This window comes from Anas platyrhynchos, chromosome 2, assembly GCF_047663525.1.
Source record: "Anas platyrhynchos isolate ZD024472 breed Pekin duck chromosome 2, IASCAAS_PekinDuck_T2T, whole genome shotgun sequence".
Lineage (NCBI taxonomy): Eukaryota > Metazoa > Chordata > Aves > Anseriformes > Anatidae > Anas > Anas platyrhynchos.
In genome coordinates this window covers 137461360-137484417 of record NC_092588.1, presented here as the reverse complement: position 1 = coordinate 137484417, position 23058 = coordinate 137461360, and the positions used below count along the sequence as shown (strand labels likewise).

At 40.8% G+C, this 23058-nt stretch overlaps 1 protein-coding gene across 3 annotated transcripts; it reads left to right on the top strand.

Moving 5' to 3' along the window:
* Positions 1–2723: 2723 nt before the first annotated feature.
* Positions 2724–22569, top strand: CROT (carnitine O-octanoyltransferase). Of its 3 annotated transcripts, none has more exons than XM_027450719.3 (17): positions 2724–2850; positions 3151–3274; positions 7959–8083; positions 8972–9153; positions 9335–9459; positions 12089–12197; positions 13951–14044; positions 14144–14269; positions 14655–14756; positions 15402–15485; positions 15613–15720; positions 16026–16156; positions 17549–17672; positions 19503–19581; positions 20158–20251; positions 20439–20558; positions 21622–22569. In XM_027450719.3, the coding sequence occupies exons 2-17, from the start codon at positions 3160–3162 to the stop codon at positions 21740–21742; spliced, it is 1839 nt and encodes a 612-aa protein (XP_027306520.2). In that variant the 5' UTR covers positions 2724–2850; positions 3151–3159; the 3' UTR covers positions 21743–22569. The 3 variants fall into 3 exon arrangements, with proteins under 3 accessions (XP_027306520.2, XP_027306518.2, XP_027306519.2); XM_027450717.3 differs by having other exon boundaries at positions 2775–2934; XM_027450718.3 differs by having other exon boundaries at positions 2787–2934; positions 3120–3274.
* Positions 22570–23058: the final 489 nt, after the last annotated feature.

The window sequence follows — 23058 nt, the reverse complement described above, 5'->3', positions numbered from 1 at the left end:
ATAATAATAATTAAAAAAGATGTCCAACTAGAGAGAAAGCACATCTGTAACAGGCATAGTGATATCCGTTACAGCATTTGTAGGACTGTGGACTAATATCCATTTAATTTTTCCTATTCAGGTAAAACCAATGGTGTGATCTTGCAATTAGGGGGTAGAAAAATGAATAAACCATGAGACAAAATTCTGTAGGAAACCACTTCTCAGTATCTCCTGAGCTCAGGAAACTGCTGGTCTTTCTTCCTGAAAAATTAAGACTATGGTAATCTTTCATTAAATCTAGACACTATGAACTAATGGAGAAAACTGTGCAGTATACTCAACTTCTTTGCTACATCGGTCTTATTTTTCCCAGCAAATTATCACTCTGAGCTACACTTTTAGCCGATTATATTACAAACAAGGTTAACGTAGTTGTTATCATCCAAAGGCAGATGACAAAAAATACATATATGCCTCTGTTCTCCAGAAAGCTATCTACCCATCCCTTTACTAAGACTTGAAAAAATGTAGGAATGTACGAATTTTTTTGTGGAAGACTTGCACCCATGTGTGTGCTTCAAAGATGAACACAAAAAGGAGTAATACAACCTTCCCTACATTTCCAGCTGTCAGTTCTGATATGGCACAGCTGCATAACCTTTGTTCAATTTTTTGAGGAAATTGTTAACTTGAGAGAGAGAGGTGAGGAATTCCACAGAGTAGAGCCATGACATACATGAAAGGTGAAATTGTAAAGGCAAGGCTGCTAAGATGGGACAGGCAGTTGCTCAAGGATTCAAGAGGAAAGGCATTAAGACAGAAGGACAAAATCTACATTGAAAAAAAGGAAGTGGAAGATTGCAACAGCAAGCACTTGTCACAAGGGGCAATAAAAACTGACTCTTCCATCTGACTTACAAAGACACTACAGATGACTTTCCGGGGATGTTTAGCGTACCAACGCTACTTTAGTAGGTCATTAATCTTAGCTTTTTTTGTGTGTGTTAAACGACAAGTAGCTAGCTGCTTTACAGGTAACTGCACAAAGCAAAAGGTGATTGAATGAAGTAACTCAGGGGAGGGACGGCGAGACTGGCAACGTGGAAGCCATTCTGGCAGCAATGGCATATAGCAACAGGGAAGTGACCAGAAAGTGCCACTGCTGTAACTGGAAGTATGATGCATAGAAGCAAAGAAGTCAAGGAACAAAGGTCTGTTCAGATAAGCAGTGAGTGAAAACATACAGCAGTGCTGAAATTTCTCTGTGTGGCAGGTTTTTAAATTGATGCTAAGGCCACGGGGAAGAAAAAAAAAAAAAAGCAAAGAAAGAAGATGTGATCCCCGTTATGTCATTTTATGTCCTTAATCTTCTAGCTCTAGAAATGTAGAGATTTAGACAATAATCCTTCTTTTGAGCAACAACAGAAGAGCAGGATTAAGCAGCAATTCAGCAGATGAACAATTTATTTTCCTTACTTTGCTTTCACAGCATCAATGCTAGATGTGTTCCTATGCAAGTACAATATTGAAGAACAATGCAAAAAAAAAATATCTTCCTGCTTCCACCTTTACAGTCTAAATAGGGCATTAGCATGCCTTGGTGTTATTTAAAATGTGTGGATGGAAAACTTTTGGGTAGGTCCAAATTCACGTAATGTCATAGTTAAAATCCCATTTCTAAAACTAAAGACTTCAGGGTGGTATTGCAAAAGTTTGCCATTTGTGATTCTGTTTATGAAACAGTGGTGTTCTTCAATTCACAATTACTAAAGCGCCAGTGGGAAGAATGATAAGAGATGGTATCGTTACCAAGGACTACAAAAATAATTTGTAGTGTTTTCTGCCTTTGTTATGCTTGGTACAACGCTAGATTTATAGCTGTGAACTGAAACCTGAATTAAACCTGAAGTCTACTTAAAAATAACTATTGCACACTACAAATCCCTTGTTAAACATTGTTTGTTTATTTATTTATTTATTTATTTTACAATCAGATTATACCTCCCACCTCTTGCACAATGCAGACAGCATGACACGCACCACCCTCTCCTGCCCGTGACGGCTGAGTCACGTCCGACAGCTTTTTATCCCTGGCTGAAAGGTCGTCCTTGAGGTCTGAGGGTCTTGGAAGCTCTTCCAAGCAGCCAGGCCCACCGAAGGACAGGGGGAGAGGAGGACGTCTGTGGGTTGAGCCATAGCTCCCGGTTGCACACCGCCAGGTGTGGGTGGTGCGTGTGTGGGTGGCAGCAGCCCTTCCAGCGTGCCAGGAGCCTCTGAATGCAGGAACCTGGTTAACTGTGGCAGGTCAGACAGGGCAGGCCGTGTGTCGCTTGCCCAGCACCAGTGTGGCCAAGCACTGGCTCCAGAAGCGAGGACTGCTCCAAACCCTGCTCTCACCCTCGCGTTCACCTCCACTCCCTCGGTGGGGCCGCTCCCCTCCCTGAGCTACCCCACATGCCTCCCAGCCACACGCCCTGCTAACAGCCTGCAGGCAACCCCACAGCCCTGCTACACCCTGTGTTGCACAAAACACCCGTGTCTGCTCCCCAAAGAAAACCCCAAGCAAGGGGCTCGCGGGGGGGACTCCAACTGGGAAGGGCCCCTCAGCGGGTGCCCTGAGGCACGCAGACAAGGCGCCCGGAACCCCCCCCCGGCCCAGCAGCAGCACTTTCCCCCTTTGTCCTTTAACTCCAGCCCCTCTGCGGGCCCCCAGCCCTCCGCCTCCCTCCCTTCTTCCTTTCCTTTCCTTCCCTTCCCTTCTCCCTCCCCTCCGCCTCCGCCCCGACCTCGCCGGCCGCCCCGTCCCGTCCCGTCCCACCCCGTCCCGCCCCGCTCCGCCTCCCGGGCCCGCTGGGAAGTGGGGCAAAGGTAAGGCTGCCTGAGCGCTGAGTCGGCGACAGGGACAGCGACAGCGACAGCGATAGCGACAGGGACAGGGACGTGCGGGGCGAGGTGAGCGCTGCCCGCTGGCAGCCGGGGGGGGGCCGCCGGTGGCAGCGAGCCCGGCCGGGCACGGCCTGGTGTGGGGGGGTTAACCCCAAAATCCTCCTCTCTGTGGTCCTGCTGCCGTGATGCCTCCTTGCGGGAGGGATTCGGGGAGAGGGAGCGGGGTAGGGAAATAAATCCTCTGCCTTCAGCTTCACCGAGAGCCCTGGCGTTGTGCTGCAGGCCTGCGACATGGAGAAGCAAGTGCAGGAGTCGGCCGAGGAGCGGACATTTCAGTACCAGAGCTCGCTGCCCTCGCTGCCGCTGCCTCCGCTGGACGAATCTTTGAGCAAATACCTCGAGTCAGGTAAGGGCTGGCACTAATTTAACAGCAGCGCTAAATTAGCACAAAAGCTCTTTCTTTCAGTTTCAGAACAGGAAGCTGAGTGCCCAGAGCAAGCTGAGTAAAGCTCGGTGCATTACACCGCTTGTCTTTTCTGAGCATGAAAGGAAATCAGATATATGGGAAGGGTGATTTCTTAGGTTTGTTTTTCCCCCCGGAGGGCTTTCTTTCTTCTTTTTATTTTATCTTTTTTAGCTGTATCAGTTGGCCTAATAAAAGGCATTCCTCCCTCTGCAAGTGTCTTTTGCATAATGACGCCTTTGCTTGTCCATGACTGTGTTTACCCAGGATCTTTGTGAAAAAAAGTGATTTCAAACTTCTTTTATTTTCTTCTTTTCTTGTTAACGTTATTAATTATACAGCAGTAGGAAAAGCCAGAGGTAGGCATTTTTTGGTAGTTTACCTTGGGGAGGTTTCTTCCTTGAAACGTGAGCTGTCTAATGACAATCTTTTAAGGGAAGTTTTGAAAACAAAAGTGCAAATGTGCCTAGCTCTGTGTAGGGCTAGGCTAAAGGACCCTAAGCAGGGCTGTCTGGTGAGCTCTTTGTTATCATACCAGACTTTGATACATCAGGGAGGACAAAGATACATTACCCAGTATCTTGAGGTTTCTATCCTGTGCTTCTTTAACCCGTTTCAGAGCTCGGAGACATTGAGCTTTTCTCTCGAATGTCTGCTTTGTGTCTTACCGTCCTCCTACCTGTAACACGGGAATGGTAACAGAATAAAACCCGAAGTTCTGTCCTTAGCAGAAATATGTTACTCTGTGATTTCCCATTCCCAAAAGACAAATCCTGAAATTCACTGAGTTCCCTTTTACTCTGTGTGTATTGGAAATGGTCCCATGTCACGTTGCAATAGTGATAGGTTTTCTTTGTTGTTTGTCATGTCATCACTATTTGATGGAGGATGTTGAAATGGTGGTTTTGGAGCAGGGAGGGGAAGGAAGTGTTTTCAGAGGGGTGCACGTGTGTCTCAACGAAATTCTTTTGCTTTATTGTAATGCACAGAATCACAGAATATCCCGAGTTGGAAGGGCCCCACGAGGATCATTGAGTCCAACTCTTAGGTCCCCAAAGGGCCCAAGAGGGAAAAATCAGACCATATATCTGAGAGTATTGTCCAAAGGACAGAGGGGCTAAACTTCTTGAAATCCAGCAGGCTTAGTGCCATGACCGCTGCCCTGGGGAGCCTGTCCCAGTACCTGACCACCCTCTCAGTGAAAAACCTTTTCCTAATATATAGCCTGACCTTCCCCTGTCTTAGCTCCATGCATGTTGCTCCACGCGGATTAACTGAATTTATGCTGTAATAGTAGTGAACATGCAGTAACAGAATTGCCCTTCAGAGCTTAGTTTTGTAACTCCAGCTGGCTCTCTAAGTTAATAAATAACTCTCCTGGAGTGATGATACATGACAGTGAACTCTTGCTTTTCAGCTTCTGATCTGTGTTTTCATAAACAGCATGAGAAAAAAAATCCAGCTGAGGAGAGATGTGATAACCAGAAGTTATTTCCTACTTGCTGTTCCTTGTACATAAGCCATTCCATAATTTTGGTTGTTGTTGATCTTTAGTCCAGTATTTGCAGAGCCTGCAGTGCACAGTTCTAGGCAGTAGCTGGGATGAATCTCATTGCTTAAACTCTTCATTTGTTGAGACTGTGAAGGTGAGTGAAGGAGGGGAAGTGCTTCTGAAGTAGGATTTGGAACCTCCAAACGACCCATTACAGGTGCTCTGAACCATTCTTTGGAAACTCTTGTCCTCTGTCGCTTGCAGGAGGACCCCAAGTGCTTACCATGAGTCAGGGTGCCTGCTGGTAAGGCACACTTGCCTGTTTAAAGCCAGTCAACTGGAAAAGCTGGACAGTGTAGATCTCAGGTGGCTTATTTAGGGCTTTACACTAGCTGCCTCTGCTTTGGATTCAGAATGACTAAGTTTGTTTTGAAGGTAAGACTTGAGCAGAGAAGTTGGGTAACCACTTTATTTACCCTTTCAGCTCACTCCAAGCTTTGGTTTGACTTGAGAGTATGAAAACCCAAAGGTCTGGCTTTCTGGTGAAGTTCCTTAACTATGCAACTGAAGCTGGCGTTCATGAGATGCTTCTTGCCCACGGACAGAGGTGATCTAGGCAGAAATGAGGACAAGGTGCATGGGTCTTGGGAAAGTGACAAGATAGATATTTCACTGAAGCCTATTGAGAAAGGAACTGAGGTGTACTTCCTTCTAGTGCTGTTTCTACATCTGATCAAGTTCTTTTTAAATAGGAAGAGGCCATGTAGTCATAGAATCATACAGGTTGGAAGGGTTAACCTAGACCGCATCACTGCTGAGAGGTGGTCCAGTTGCAGCAGGTTGTTATTACAGAATATACCGAGACCTTCCTTATGTATTCTCTTCTTATACTAAAAAAAAAATCAATTTTCAGCCTCTTCTCATCGTCGTGTCCTCCAGCCCCCTAGCTATCTTGGTCACCCCTCAAATAGCACCTGTGCTTTCCGTGTTTATCCAGAGAAATGTGAAAAACACTGGCTTGTATTATAATACTCTTGTGGAGTAGTGCAAGGAGCCCAGGATGTATCTGAAAATGGATCTTAGCTTTTCTCCTTCAGATAGGTAATGCAAAATACTGGAATTTCTTTCGTTATTAGGATAAAAATGAAATTATTTTGAAAAGGAGCGAGGAACACCTAGCCTCGGTGGAAGAGGGTTAGCGGAGGGAACACGTAAAGAAACTGGATGTGAATAACTCCGAGGGACTTGATGAGGTGCCCGTGAGTGTGAGGGAGTTGGCCTTTGTCTCTGAGAGGCCATGTCTGATAATCTTTGAAGGATCTTTGTGACTGGAGGGTGTTCCCAAGGACTGGAAATAAGCAAGCACTACCATTGTCTCTGAGAAGAAGGGTCTGGGGGACTGCAGACCCCCTCACCCTCACCTCAGTCCCTGGGAAGGTGGTGGAGCAAACAGTCCTGGCAACCATTCCCAACCATCCGAAGGACAGGGAGAAGACTGGGAGTAGCCAGCATGGATTTATGAAGGGGAGAAATCAGGCATGGCCAACCTGATACCCTTTTATGATGAGGAGACTTGTGCAATTTGGCACGCTGCTTGTATGTAGGAGTCTTGTACGCAGCTTGCCTAGTACAAGTAGCTACGGTTGCTGAAGCCTAAGGCTGCAGGCTGTTGAACTTCTACCCAGTTTCAGGGAAGGAAGGCCACGGAGCTGGCTCAAACTGCAAGATAAAGACTACACTGACAGCCTCTGCGCCCACTGGCAGCTTCTAGATGCGAAGATGGGAGAAAGCAGCTCACCTAGATGTGACAGAAGGAACCCATCCAAAGCAGACAGACCTCCTGCCCTAATATTACTGTTGGTCCGGGCTGTCAGGTGATGGGTTGGGAATGTGGAGTGTAAGGGAGTAAGTGCCTAGGGGTCCCCTTTGTTCTGGGTCCCTCCTCAGAAGCACCCTGTATAGGTATTGGACTAGATGTTCTCCCAAGGTCCTTTCCAGCTTCAGCTCCACGATTCTGCAGAGAAGAAAAAAGTGGTTGAAGGCAAGCAGTTGTAATTCCAGCAAGATGTAGTCGTGAGGAAGTATGATTTTAATTCCATGAGGGTAGACAAGTATTTGGGGCTGTTGTTTCTCCCCAGAGCTAGATTAGAGATGATACAGATACTTGTTTAATTTTTAGTAATTGTGTATCCTTCCTCATTTCTTAACATTTTTAAGTAGGTCACAGGGTTAGCAGTAGCAAGACAGGCAAGAAAATATCTGACCCTGTCCAGCAACCTCAAATACAAGTTAGACCTCATTGTGTCAGCCTTGAACAAGCAGACCCCCCACCCAGTTCTGTTTGCCAGTGACTTACCAATCTAAGTGTAAAGATAACAGAAAAATACATTGTACACAGCATTAGTATAAGCAAATAATGAGATATACCTCTATACAAACCCAAGTCAGCAGTGAATATGGCAGCTAATAACCATAAATGACACGGTGAAAAGGTTTGAAGGAGGCTTTTTGATGAAAATAATGAGTTCTGCAAATGTTTACGGAGAACTTTGGACTGTGTGGTGTGTGATCCGAGAAAAATCCAGAAGTATTTTAAAATATAAAAATTGGACTGTGTTAACTGACATCAGCATCATTCATGTAGGGATAATGTAGGGACAGTTGAGATTTGATGGGTACGGGGCTTATAGGCCATGGATGGGCATGAAAATAACAGCAAGTATCTTAGAGTTGGTGCAGTAAGGTGACAGGCATGTGTGGCTCAGTGTATTAAGTTACAAAGTTCCTATAAACTTAGTTATTCGTTGAGTTCTCTGGCAGCTGATGGAGACGTGGGACTCCATCTTATTTCCAGTTACAGTTTAAAATAGATTGGATTAATTTACCTGTTACATATTTCAGGCTTTCAGCCATTGTTGAAATCTGACATTGTATTTGTTTACAAGTATGTACTTATGTCTTTATTAGAAGACACTGATTTAATTACAGCTTTTAAAGGGTGTTTTTCCCTGAAAATATGTATTTATTTTTTTTTTAAATAATAATTTTGGGATGCTTTCATCCCCTTGTGGACATTTCTATCTTGGAATAAATCTCAGCGCACAGTTGTCTTTAAAAATATTTCCTTTTTTACAGTGAAGCCATTTCTAAATGAAGAAGAATATCAAAGAACCGAGGATATAGTGAAAAAGTTCGAAAATGGGATTGGCAAAGAGTTGCATCAGAAATTAGTGGAAAGAGCTAAAACAAGAAGGAATTGGGTATGTATTTAGATATGTAAGAAATCATAATTCAACTTATTCCTCTGTTGTGTGTGCATGTTACTGCCACTGCTTTGCTAGGAGAGAAGATATCAGCACCTCTCCAGAGAACGAGTGATAAGCTGGTTGCTCAGCATATGGTTTTGAGAGGCACTTAGCTGTGTTTTTTTTTTGTTTGTTTGTTTTTTCTTCTTAGTGTCTGCCACTTTACCTATGGATATGAGCACACTTGCTTGTATACGTGTGATTTTTTTCACTTGGGCAGCTAAGAGAGTTCCCGAACTAATATACGAAGTTACCAGCTTTTGAATGCTGTCTGTCAGTCTCTTCTTCTGTTACCTGCTTTACCGTGCCGTGGAGGGGAGGGAGGTGACTTAGAGTTTGGTCTCTCTCTTTCTTGAAGAGGAAGGGATTCAGTGGGGGCCATTCATGAGAACTTTGTAAGTCTTAACGTGGCACGTGCCAGAGTGGGGATTTTCAGGTGATAGAAAACTGCGTTGTGAACTGTCCATGGCAGATCCTCACTCACACAAATCCTCTTTCCTTCCCTTCTTCAATGGCTGACACAGCAGCCACAGCTGGCACGTGCAAGAGTTTAAGATGGTGAATATCAGGGAAGAACTTTTCATAGTTCTACGTAATTTTATAGTTTAATAGCCTGAAGTAGTATTGAATATTATTTCCACAGCTTGAAAATAAGAGAAGAGCTAGATGTAGCATTACCCTCAACAATTAGCTTTTGAACCACTCTCCTGCCTTCTATTATATAGGAACTACTATTCAAAATACTGAAAAACAAAACGAACAAAACCCATGCGGATCAAGCAGTGATTGTTAGAGAACTAATGTCAGAAAGTTATTCTGATGCTGAACATTTTTCATTTTCAGCTGGAGGACTGGTGGCTGAATGTGGCTTATCTTGATCTTCGCATAGCAACGCAAATCCATTGCAATATGGCAGGCCCTGCTCCATTTATTGAAAACGTCTGGCCATCCAAAGAAGGCACTCAGATAGAGAGAGCGTGCATCAATATATGGCACACCCTGAAATTCTGGGAGCTGTTACGAGAGTAAGACAATATTTAGAATCAATTATTTCTTCTTACTGATCTATGCATACTTTAGTAGAGAAAATATGTTTATGTTCATTGGCACAAAGTCTGTGCAGTAGAAGATGGGCTTGTCTTACCTTGACTTACTTCCATAATTATCACCTCTCATGCTTAATTTTGGTATATTTGTTTATTGCAGAGAGAAGGTGCCTATAGAGAGATCTAGGGATGATGTTCTGGACATGAACCAATTTCGAATGCTCTTCAACACTTGCAAGGTTCCTGGAATTACCAGAGACTCAGTCTGCAACTATTTTAAGACTGGTAAACAAATACGGATTGTGGGTTAATACAAGCAAATGATTTTGTGTTGGAGGCTAGTGGAGCAGTCATTTTAACCATCAATTACTTGCTTCTTCAAAAACTAAATGAGATACTGGGTGTTGAGTGCTTACATAAAGAAGCAAATAAGAAATCCAATCTACTAATGACTTTTTTGGTACGATGTTTAGTCCTTCCTGAATAAGGTTAAAAGAAGGCTCTGCTACAAATTGTGTGTTACCGGCCTGATGCCTCTAAGAATTTTAGTGCTAGCATTAAGAATTTAAAAAGACAAATTCCATACGTTATAAATGTGGGTGTATTACATGTATTATTTGGACAGAATTGCAGCATTGCTTGTAATTGTGTCTTTTTCTTCTGGATGCTATTCTGGAGTGTGCTCCTGTACATTCTGTTGGGATAATTCTTACATATCTTATGTCACTGCTGCCTCTTGGCTTAGCCAATTACTTTTATTTTCAGTTTTGAAAATACTCTGTAGAGATTCTTGAAGCCATTCTCTTAAGTTCCTAACAGTTTTCTGGAGTGCTTGGTCAAGAGCTGAAGTAAAAGTGTAACATTCTTATATGTCATCCACTAACGTATATTGTGGTGTTAGCAGCCAGCTAACTGAAAACGTAACACCCCTCTCCCACACACACATTTGGATGCCTCTGGAGGTGTTCAGGAGCATTGCTCTAGTTAATAGTGTGAGATGTGAATTCCTGAAAGACTCAAGAGTTCAAGAGGAAAGATGTATAGCCTTGCCCCACAGAAATTATATAAGGAAATCTCCATGCCACGGAAGGTTAAGAGAAAAGCACAAAGATGAAGGTGCATTTCATGGGGATTGTCTTAGGGTTGCAATTGAAGAATCAATTTAAATACCAAGTCCAAATGGTGGAAATTCAGTTTTATGATCACACTTAATAAACAAAGCTGTGATCTTGTGGATATGCAAGTCATCCACATCCCTTTTTTACCTGAAAATGTTGTAAGATCTTTAAATAATCTTGCTTATGTTATTTTTAATGTCATACACGACATGTGAAATCCATTTCCATGTAGGCTGTCTGTCTCCAGGTGAAACACTTAGTTCAATCAGTTGTCTATGTGATTCATGGAATATGAATACCTCTAGGGAAGGATTTGGATCATCCAGATATGCAGGTATATAAGACAGAAGGAATTGCTATCTGGAGAGGGATCTGTTTTTCTCCTTTGGCTACAGAGGGGACTGACATAGTCTAAACACTTGCAGTGAGATTCAGATTGCAGAGTAGGACACCTAAAATTTGACAGGTAATATCAGCTTGGAGTCAAAGACCAGACTAAGATGAAGCCAAAAGACCTTGATCAGTGGAGCCTGGAGAGCTGTTTGGTTCACCCTGTAGCAGACACCTTACTGAGAACAGATGAAGAGCTCACTAGATTTCAGTAAGTATTGAGTAGATCTCCCCCAGCTGCAATCGGAGATCAGACACAGAATTGCAGCTATCTCAACTTCCAAACTTAATTCTGCCTCTTGCTTTAGACAGCTAAGTTTAGCAGAATGCTCCATAAAATGCCCTAATTTGTTGTCATCCCTTCTTATTTTGGTTATGTTAGATCTTAATTTCATAATCTGTGAGAATGTGGTTTGCATGAAATCATAAATTCCACATCCTTGATCAGATATGTATTGAATTGCATTAACTAATTTAGAACGTAGAGCCATAAGGAGAGCTGCATAACAATCTAATTGTTAAGATAAAGGCTGCTGTGGGCTTGTGTTGAGTTAAATAGTTGTGGATAAAGAAGCATACATTTCTTTGTCCTTGGGCAGAGTTTTGTACTATGAGAGCTGTAGCACAGTGACTCAGTTTCAGAAAAATGTAGCCATGTTTCCTGGGATTTATCATCTGGTTTTATCACAAACTTTTCCAACTTTTTTTAGTATTAATGCCAGGTAGACGGATAAGATACGACAGTGCTGTGCAAACGTACTTGAGCTAGTGTGGGCCAGTACCACCTGTGTTTCCGTATAGTGTCCAAATTTGTGTGTTGGTGCCATTTTTACAGATTTGCATGTGCTGACCAGGTCTAACTCCCTTCCATGCGCATCTCTGTTCTTGAGATGTGTATCTGAAACTTGTCAAATAAACACCCTGAGAAGTGAGGGACTCAGTTCATTTCCAAATCAAATGGAAAGTGTCTTAGCAACTTGCTTACTGCATTCTGTTTCCTGCCCCTCCTCTTTGCACCCCCCTCCTTTTTTTTAAACAAAACAAATGTCAGTAATTAGTCTTGTTTTAACAGAGGGTGTTCCTGCCTACAGGGTACACAAATAAATGACGTTTACTACTAGGTAACAACAGTGACTTGAAGTCATTAATAATGGTGTAGGTATACAAGTTATGTACTTGTACAGATTTTCTCTGAGGCTTTTTAAAACTTCAACACTGCAGTAAGATCATGCAGTTGGTCTCGGAAAATTATTCTTTTTAATGTGTTCCCCTTTTTAACTGGATGAAGTCTGCCTCATTTTGAAGAAAAATGGGTCTGTAGGACTTGCTGAATAGTTTTCCTTTATCTGTCACTGACTTTATCCCTGGTGCTGGATTTTCACATTTTGTGCTTTGCTTTGTTTCAGCGGCTGAAGGTGAATGCCCGTCCCACGTAATGGTCCAGTGTCGAGGCCGAGTGTTTACATTTGATGCCATACATGAAGGAAATATGCTGACTGCTCCAGAGATTTCCAGGTTTTCACGCTACCTTGTTTCAAATGAGCTGCCTTATTTGAGCTGCATACCAAAGACAATTCTTTTTCTGTCCTTCTCACTCCAAAGATCTAGGGGTGAGAGAGACTACAACTTTTCCTGCAGCTGTGAACATTCAGATTCTGGTGATTAGTAGATGGCATCTTCTTACCATGAGTCATAATCTCGTTCTTTTGTAGTACACCCTTCAACATCATGCAAAAGGGCTGAATGAAGGTGTTTCAGTAGGAAACACCATGTATGTGTCATATTTTTTGATGTGGAATTATCAGGACTGTAAGTAACATCATTCCTTTCAGGACCAATTTGCACTGATAATTATCCAAGTGCTACTTCATCATTATCAAAGTTGAAGCACTGCTATCCTTTTGATAACATTTCAAACCTAATCCATCTGTGGTCAATTTTGAAAAGAGTAGAGGGGCTGGAATTCCTGTTGGTGAGTGCAGCAGTCAAAAATCCTGGTATACATTGATTTTCTGCTAGTTACAGTGCAGTGCAGCAGCATTTCATTTACATTTCTTGTCTTTGTGCAAGACCAGGGATAGCTGACCACGTTTGTGGTTCTTTTTGTACTCCTGAACTACTGCAAAGGAAAACAGAGAAATAATTTAGTTCTTTAAATAGTAAATTTCATTGTTTCAAGCTTTTCCATGTTGCATCTCCTCTCTCCCAGTAGCATGCAGAAGTGACAGTTTTTCAAACTGGCAGTAGTTCCGTCCACAAGCTTTTCTGCTCTCTTAGCTCTAACGTCACATACAGAGGTAGTTTCAGCATAAGTCCATTCCGATCAATTTTGGATCTTTATGCATCTACTTGCTAGAGAGGGATTGTAGATTTCATTGAGGTCTTCTCCAACTTAAGTGATTCTATGATCTAGGAAGAATTTCTGGCATTTGTGCATGTGCTGGTTATAGAGCACAGCAGAAGGCTTTTTTTAAAAAACAAACAAACAAACAAACAATTTTTTTGCCAATTAAAATTGGCAAAAGATGGGTGACCCATTTCCTTAGCAAGGCAAAAAATAGAGAATCTCAAAAATCACTTTTTTTTAAAAAAAAGTTTGTTACGTTAGAATTCAACATCTGTATTTCTGACTTACGTAGTTGTACAAGTTAGATCAAGCAAGCAACAAAGAAGTGAACAACTAGAATAGGGACAAAAACCCTAAAGCTTTTTGTTGGCAAAGTAGCTCTCTGTTAATAGCCCTTCAAAGGGGCAGTGCAAGGAACCAATAGGAAGAAGTATTCTTGTGTAGCTGAGTCTCTCCATTTGGGATGCACTGCAGTTACTGTTCTGTAAATTTCAGTTTTTGTCTTGAGTGGAAGTTTTTCCATTGTGTCTCATTAGCTGCTATAAAAGATGCAGAGCTGCAGTATTGCTGACTTGCTGCTCAGGAAAGTTTGATCTTCCCTGCTGAAGACTTAAATCCAGTTTTAAATTGATTTAAGTGCATGATTAGCACTTTAGGGTCATGATAGTTTATACGTAAGTCTGTACTGTGCTGACAACTGCAATTGGTGTTGTCCATTAGTGACTGAAAACAAAGATTTTCAGCTGCCCTTCACACATATCAGCTCCTTCAGACTCTTCTTAAAACTCATATTAGCTTGTGAATGTGGAACAAAAGTTACACCTTGACAGAAAAAAAAGAGAAGAGAGAGATAAAAAGGATGCTTTTGATACATCTTTGTATGTTCCTTGTTAACTTTAATTTTTTGAAATCTTCTTATAGGCAACTTACATATATCCAGAAAAGATGCCATAGTGAACCAGCTGGACCAGGAGTGGCAGCCTTGACAAGCAATGAAAGGACAAAATGGGCAGAGGTTGGAATCCTCCGACAGTTTTTTCCTCATAAAAAAAATAAAAATGTGACCACTGGAAATACTTCATTTCACTTAGCTCTGCCATTTCCTGCTTTCTAGATACGTGAATATTTAGTTGGTCTTGATCCAAAGAACCTAGCTCATCTTGAAAAGATTCAGAAAAGTGTGTTCACCATCTGCCTGGATGATTCTAGTCCCCATGCAACTCCTGAGAACTACACTGAGGTAGCTAAAGATTTTTGGTAGTTCTTATCTGCTCTTTGTATTATTTTTTTTTGCATATGTGCGTGTTCTTTCTGTGGTAAAGTAGCACCTTGCTTCTTTATAACTGAGAGGACGAAGCAGATCGATGTGCAGATAATGTTTCTTGTTGATCCACAGGAATAATTAGTTTGAATTGTTAGGACATTGTAAGTGGAAATAGAGGAGATAGACCTTTGTAGTCGTTTTGCTCTCCATGCTTCAGGGTCCTTAGAAATATAGTCATCAACTTGTTACCACTCTTAATTGTTTCATCTTTAGTTTCATGAAAATGGTTTGTTTCGGCTGACAGAGACTGGCAGCGTACTTCGTATTTCTGAAAACCCACAGTGTATAATTTTTGCTTTAGGTTACGAGGCTGGGAATAGTAGGTGATCCAACTGTGCGCTGGGGAGATAAATCCTACAATTGCATTTTCTTTTCCAATGGAACCAGCAGTGCATTCTGTGATGTAAGTTGAAAAAAATAATCCCCTTATAAACCTTTCAAGTATTCACTTAGTAAGTTTTCCCTTTTAGAATTTTAAATGTTTAGCATGTTCCTTTTTAGTTTAGCATGTTCCTTTTTAGTTTAGCCTGGTTTTCAGGGCAGCTTGTCTGGCAAGTTTCCAAAAGCAGTCTGCTTTTACAGTGTTACGCTGCTTTTACATGTTATACCATACCTGATTTAAGAATATGAGCTCTGAAATCCTAATCTTATTTCTCTCTTTAACACTCCCTCATTAGTTTCAGAAGTAAATTGCATGAGAAGGCTGAAAATGAATTCTTTATATTGAACAAGTGTGTTCTTAAACTCAGATTGTTTTAATTCTTAAATGACAGTTCTTAAGTGGCCAGAAAGGTCTACAACCTGCCTGCAGTCTGCTTCTCTACAGCTGTGCTATGCTGTGCCTATCTAGATGCACAGCAATCAAAACAGCAGGTGGACTTACGTTAGTTCTATAAGTATTGCAGAAGAACTAGAAAAACAAGCTAAACCCTCTGTTGTAAAGCTGTTAGTCTGTGGGGAAAGTAAGTGGGGTAGGGGAAAAAAAAAAACAATTTGATCCTCTTGCAGTCATGCAAGTAATGCAATATCTTGTCCTGTATGATTCCAGCATTCTCCTTTTGATGCCATGGCTTTAATTACCATGTTAGTGTATACCGATCGCAAGATTATTGAGAATGAGGGAAAATGGAAGGTATGTAGACTTTAATCTTTCAAATGTATTAGTTAGTGTCATTTTTTTTTTAAATGTGTAACATTTTCTGTTATCTCTCTCTCTTTTTTCTTTTTTCTTTTTTTTTTTTCTGTTTGCCTTCTCCCAGGGATCAGATAAAGTGAGGGATCTTCCATGGCCAGAGGAACTTGTATTCACAGTGGACCAAAAGGTTATTAATGAAATTGGACGTACTAAAGAAATATATTACGAAAAGGTGAAATTTCTTTCTGCTTCTCCTAATTGTCATTGATTTTTTTACATTGTGTTTGTGTGGTTTTAGCTGTTCTGTGTGCCAGAGAACAGGGGTAAATATGTAATGAATTAATGAATCAGGGGATTTAAAACCATGGTTAAATTTGTACCACGTTTGTTTTGTATTGAATATGTTTTATTTGAAGTGAACCAAGCTGTGATATTTGAAATGACTTGACTTTTGTGTTTTTTTTTTTTTTTTTTTTATTTGTTTGTTTGTTTGTTTTTGTTTTTTTGTTTGTTTGTTTTCCTCCTGTGGATCAACAGGTATCTCAACTGGAGATAGTGAGTTATGCCTTCACATCCTTTGGCAAAGCATTGATTAGGAAGAAGAAACTTCATCCCGATACGTTTGTGCAGCTTGCTCTTCAGCTGGCTTATTACAAATGTCACGGGCGGTAAGAAAAGCTCATTACCCAGATTATGAATAAAAAAACAGAGCATTGAATAGAGGCATGGATCTGGAGGTGTAATGCAGTGGCCTTGCAGTGCCCATGTATAACTTACTATAGGGATAAAAGAATGAAGAAGCAAGGTTTTGCTTTGTTTTGTTTGCTTTGAAGATCAAATAAGGCCTTGTTTTGCACCACTGAAATTCCAGGGGCTTCTGCTCTTAGCTGTGGAAGAATTGTCTTGTTCCCCCCACAGGGATCATGTGCATACATATTATGGAATGGAGGGCAGACAAAAGTCCATGAAAACATGAGTTTGGACTATACAAAGTAAATAATGTGGCAAATGTGAATGAAACTTGCAGTGGGTCAGGATTCCTTAATGCTAAACAGTTGCTCAGATGGAGAAGAAATCTTTATCTGTAGCAGCTGACAGCCATCAGTAAAATCATTAGCCTTCCAAACCTGTAAAAGGACTCTCAAAGTTCAGTGTCTGTTTCCTTCAGCACTGTTAGATGTGGAAGTTTGGGTGGTAGTAATAGAGACCATCCAGAAGCTTGGCTCATCAGTTTTGTGCGTGTCATTTTGTTTTGGATTCTTGGTAAAAGACACCATTCTTCCTGGTATTGGTGATCCCAAATTTCTCTTTGCTAGCTAGCCATGATTATGGCTTGGATGAATCATTACTGACCCAGCAAGTATTGCTTGCTTCAGAAAAAAAGAGGGTTTCATCATGCAACTATGATGTTTAGTCACTGGAGGTGCTTGTCCTATCAGACAGGCTAGATCTTGGTTTGCTAAACACTGGAATAAATTGTCTGACTAAAATAGCCTGTTGAGTCTGTTTTAAACACACTATTATGTTGCATTTCAACTGTATAAATGGTAGAATATGGTAGAGCTGGGGAAACTCCAGAGAAAAGCTAGATGAGTGTCAGTATGCAAGAGATAAGGATTTGAGCCTTTCCCTTATAAACACTGAGCATTGGAAAACACTGCGTATGTCAGGTGTGCCTCTAAATTTTTGAGCTTTTGTGTGGTGTTAGATGGTTTCTTTGATGGAAATACATAGTGAAATTGAACACTGCATAAATTCAGCTTAGTTAAACTAGTACAGTACATCTTTAATCAGCAGAAAATAGCCATGACAACCCAGCCTTTCAAGAAGTGATTACAGCATTGGCGCTTTTTCAGTCATCTGTCTTGTAACAGCTTGCAGAGCTCCTTTGTGGCTCCTTCTCAGATACACATGCACACACACGCAAATTAGGGGCTTGCTGATGGCTGTAACTGGGCTGGATGTGTAGGATACTTCGCAGAATGCTTTTTTTTTTTTTCTTGGAGAGAGCACAGTTTCGTTAAGCTGATGAGACATTCTTCCCTCGTTTCTCTTCTCAGCCCGGGCTGCTGTTATGAGACTGCAATGACCAGGCGCTTCTATCACGGCCGCACAGAGACCGTGAGACCGTGCACTGTGGAAGCAGTGGAGTGGTGCAAATCCATGCTGGATCCTTCTGCCAGTGTAAATACAGAAATCCTACTTTTAATCATAATGCATTTAGAAGGCGTGTCATTTGAACTACTTAAAATTCACTTTCCTACTGTCTCATTAATGGGAGTTGGCTTGTTTCCAGTAAGACAAATTGCAAGTGTTGGGTTGCTTGAGGTCTCGCTGCAGTTGCTGTGACTGAGGTGAGCCGTCATGCGTGGGTTTGGTTTGATTTTTTTTTCTGTTTTTTTTTTTTTTTCTGTTTTTTTTTTTTTCTATTTACACTTGGTTTTCAAGTCTGTCTTGAGTTACATTCACACGGATTTTCATGCCTCAGAAAGTAACTGGCTCAGAACCGATGTGTTCTGCCATGGAGTGGTTCTGTTGTTTTAATTTTAAAGTGAAAGAGGGAAATGTTAATCTAATCATTGAGTCCAAGAGTGAGGTTGAAATCTGCTTGTGTCCTAGTGGCAACAGGGATGTATTCCAGAGTTTGCCTCTGAATAGCTCAGCCAGTGACCTTTCCTTTTCCCAGCAACTGCCCTGTAGTGCGTGGCTGGCGAGGGATTTCATGCCTTTCTTGCCAAGTGAAAGCTGTACAAAAGCTCCTTCTGTTGTCTTCACTGCACATTGCTCAGCCTGAGAAATGAAGGAAGGAGAAGATTTGGAACACAGGGCTACACATCTCTAAGGAAGTTCAGAGGTTATATATTGTTAATGGCTCTGAGAAACACACAGGAGTATAGCTGCCAGGAAGTACGTGTGATGGATGATTAGTCCTGGAGAGTGGATTTTCCTGGTCTTCACTGTCTTCTTGTGGCATATGTCGCAGCTTTAAAACTTAGCTTTTGTGCTGTTATTTACATCTGCTTTCCTATTGCAAGTATGGGCTCCTGTTACTTCCCTGCTATTCAGTTAGCTTCTAACCAATAATCAGGCGTTTATGGATAATACCCAGAGAGGTTTGTTACTTCCAGCACTAACAGTAGCCTTCTCTTTCTTTTTGTCATCATCTCCAAATGTCTTCCCAGTGCTATTTTTTTATGATAATCTCTTAGGAGGCTTTAACAGCATTTAACCTGCTCAATGGCATTGAAATAAACATGCTTAGAAGGCTACTCTTAAGGTACTTGAAAATACCTGAAGTTAGGCACTTTGGAAGAAAATCCATTTGTGTTACATTTTCTTCTTCCCCTTGTGAGCTTAGCAGCTTGGGTTTTATCCAAATAGAGTGGCTACTGGCAGTGGGTCATATTCCGTGCTGCAGCCTCTCACGTACTGAGTACAAAGATAGAAGTTGCTCCTTGAGTAGTTAAAGAGCTAGTAGGACCTAAGTACAAGCCAGGATGTGTGTGTTTTAATTAAAGAGGCAAGATGCATTTTTTTTTTCTGCTTCACAGGTTTTTTTCTTTTTTTCTTTTTTCTTGTCTTGGAAAATGATGCTCATATAAATGCAGCCAGACCTGCTAAAAGCTCGTTGGCTTTCTAAGTAAGTGGTAGAAGATTTTTGGTTTTGATTGCTCTAGTTGACAGTGGCTACTTTGCATTCTTTCAGCTTGTTTGGAAAAGAGCATGAGGCTTAGCATGTTAGTCAGTGCAAAAGTGACCTGGATAACAGAACACAGATACAGGGAACAAATGAGCAAGTTCTCATGAAAAAGGAATTTGGATTTGGGAGAAAGAGTTTGAGAAGTTTAATTATATGGGTGAGTCACAAGGTTCTAACGTACTGTTCAATTCCTACATTTTCTTCTATCTAAAATTGCTAGAAGTTGTGAAAGGGAAAAACTTGCTGATCAGTGCTTTGTAATGTGTTACTTGTGTGTGTTGTTTTTTTAACCTGTTTCCCCTTACTTTAAACAGAGTTACGAACGCCTACAGCTGATGCATGCAGCGTTTGCAAAGCACAATAAGCTGAGGAAAGAATGTGAGAATGGAAGAGGTACTCTTGGATCCAAAGTTATTTCTTTCCTTGTGGGTGGAAAGGGAACATTTCTGTATGCTAATGTATCTTCTGTCTTCTTGTTCTCAATAAAACTCCCCCTCATCATTTTATATGTAAGTAATTTTGGGAAGAGGAACTAAAACCAACTCCTTGCACCCTTCCTTGCACCCTAAAGACTTGTCCACTTTAAATGTTAATTAATTTTTTCTGCCAGTGGGCCAATTTCAGTGTATCGAACTCTTCTTCCTTGCTGAAATAGAAGTTTTCTTGGGTTTTGTTTTCTGCAGGGTACGTGCTGGGTTTGTATTACTTAGCTTATTTGCATTTGGGTTCAGTGTTGCAAGCTGGAGGTGTTGAAGGCCTCTTCCCAAATATCATTACCAAAATATACACAAACATTACCAAATATTTGGGAAGTGGTTTTGTGTGCCACAGTTTGAATTTTTTATTTTTATTTTTTGCTAGACTGTGTCATTTTTTGTCCCTTGGCTGCTATTTGAGCTTCAGCTATCCAGAAAAGGAAAAGCAGGAAATGCTGCTGTTAATGATGCAGTTTGTGCATTTCTTTGACAGGATTTGACCGTCATCTCCTGGGTCTCCTGCTCATAGCCCAGGAGCAAGGGCTCCCAGTGCCAGAGCTTTATGTGGATCCTGCCTTCAAAGCCAGGTAACCAGGGGCTTGTCCTGGGGGGAAGTGGTAACAAAGTCCATTGGGAACTGAAGACTGAGTTTGTTACATTGACCTCAGGCCTGATGATTTTCTCATCTCTAGGACAAAATAACTTTTTTTTTTTGTAAAATTGCCTTTGAAATTAACTTTAAAAATGCTGTTTTTGTTTTGTGGTGTTTTACAGTGGAGGAGGTGGGAATTTCATTCTTTCAACTAGCCTGACTGGCTACACCAGATTCAGTGGATGTGCACTCCCTATGGTAGACCATGGCTATGGCTTTTTCTATTCAATCCGAGACGACCGGTGAGGATGTCATTTCAATCTGGGCCTTCATTCTTTCTCTGTATCACAAAAGGAAAGATAGCTAACAACTGGAGGAAGGGAAGGAAGGAGAAGAGGAAACATGGTTGAACATGTCAGAAAAGGTTGAAGTGAGGTAGAGAAGAATAGAGGCATTAACGTTCTGGGAAAGCATGTGTGGGAGGAAGGACAGATGGTGGAGGTGACATGAGCACTGAGGTGCTGACACTGAGCAGAAAGGAAAGAGTTGGGAAGGTGAAAGGGGGAACAATAGAAGTTAAACTTTAAAATAAGATTTAAAATAAGCTTTCTCCTTAGAGATCATTAAACATAACACATGCAAAAGTGTTTTTAAAAAGTAGTTATTGACTGACAGACCAGATGGAGCAGAGGTGAACACACCGTCCATCATTTTTTGACAGTGATGCACACACCTCTTGATTCAACAGAGAAGAAGCTAAAGTATTTGGCTTCACTTCTCATAAAATGGTAGAATTTGGAAAGATCTAGCTTCGGCTTCTTAGTCTTAAGGACAAAAATTACCGCTTGTTCACCAAATCAAGTAAATTACTTTGATTATAGTGTGCTGAGATAACCTGTTATTTTGTGATTCAGGTGTAGTTTGATGACTAGTTTCTAATGCTAAATAAAGACTTCACTGTAGATTGGATTCAGTTTGAGAATACAAAACAATTACTTTCTCCTGTAGCTCTGTTAACATAAATAGATAAAGATTAGTTAAATAGGCAAAAAGTACTTTACGATTCACAGAAGCTAGTTTATTTCTTCTCTGCATTTTCAAATGTAGGCAGAAAAGTTATGTCAGAGTGTATGCAGAAATGGGTATTTAAATAAGAATACCTAGTTTTCAAGATCTGTAAACATTGTCACTTTTACTGAAGGCTGTGGGGGTTTGGATCCTTAAATCTTCTGTGTGTTGAGATGGTTTGTTTCTTTACTAATTTTTGCTTCAGAACTTGTTGATTATTTGATTTTTGAGGCCAATTCACTTATTTTAGACCATGATAATTAAGAGTGATAACTTCATTGTTTTCTATATTGCCAGGATTGTCGTTAACTGTTCTTCCTGGAAATCATGCCCAGAGACCAATGCAGAAGTGCTGTGCAGAACTGTATTCCAGTGTTTTCAGGACATACTGCAGTTAACAATCACAACTCAGTTATAAGGTTGATAATGATATGAAAGAGCCTGTACAAGCTGGTGGGTTATATGCAGAGCTTGTAAATGAAACACTACTCAAGAGAACTGTTGTATTCAAGCTAAGATTTGTAATGATCTGTGTGAAATCTACCTGTGTTCATGGGATATACTGTGGTACCAGTGCCCATTTAAAAGTAATGTAGCCATTTGCAACAGCAATGCAAGTAGTAGTACTTGATCCGTGTCAAACTATGCAATATTAAAATATGCCTCAACAATGCAAACATACTTGGGAGACATGGTGTTGGAAATGGAGAATTTATGGGAGATTTGTATTTATGATCTTAGTAGTAACACATAGAATACTTTGTAGTCTAATGATACTGTTTATGCCAGTGGAGCACTTACCTGTGTACTTCAGAGTAACCATGCTCTCCTCTTAGGTGACTGTGCTGCCTATTCATAGTGGTTTATGAAATAGAAGGGCTGCCTCCATCAGGCTGTGCTGTTTTGTAAGGTATCTTTCACTTTTACTACCTGGATTAGATCAAATAAAGGTTGTATTCATGTATGGGGATGTTCACGCTGCATTTATAATATAAGAGCACTGCAATCTGAAGTATTTTGAAAAAGCCTTCAATAATAAATAAAGTAGTATATTAATTCCAAATTCCTAAGAGTTTACATCTTCTAGTGAGCTGTGAATTTCTCTGCTGCTTTATACTAGTAATACCCAGTAACAGTAAGCACTGAATGCAGTTTGATGAGACTCTCAGGATTTTAAGACTTTCGATTCCTGTCTTTGAGCAGCTTTGTATTTTCCTCTCTTTAAATAAAATTCTTCCAAAAATCTTTTTCTTTAAATTGATTTATTTTTAAGTTGATACTTGATCAGTGTTAACTTTGTGAAGAAGATGATCTTTGGGGAACAGATGCTGAACGTGAAATTGAGGTTCTAAAGTACCTGCTGTTTGCTCTCTTCTCCAGTTTTTGGAGTTTTGGGAGAGATCAAGGATAAGTTGTTTTATTGCAACAGCTAATCCTCAGCTAACACTGAAACAGTCCCCTTGCCCTCCAGGAGCTCTGTAGCATAATTTTTTTCCACAGTAGCAAGAACAGTCTCCATTTTTATTTGTTTTTGTAAGGAGTAAAGCATCTTTGATTTGAAGGTTGCCCTACTAAATTTATGCTCTGTGCTTTAGTCCCATGTGGTCCCTGAAGTGTTAAGCACTTGTTTGTTTTTTTTTCTTTCAAGTATGTGTTAATTTGGGAAAACATATCAATGGGGAAGGAGCACAGTGGAGTAGGGACTCTGAGTTCAGCTCAAGCTGGTTAAGCTAT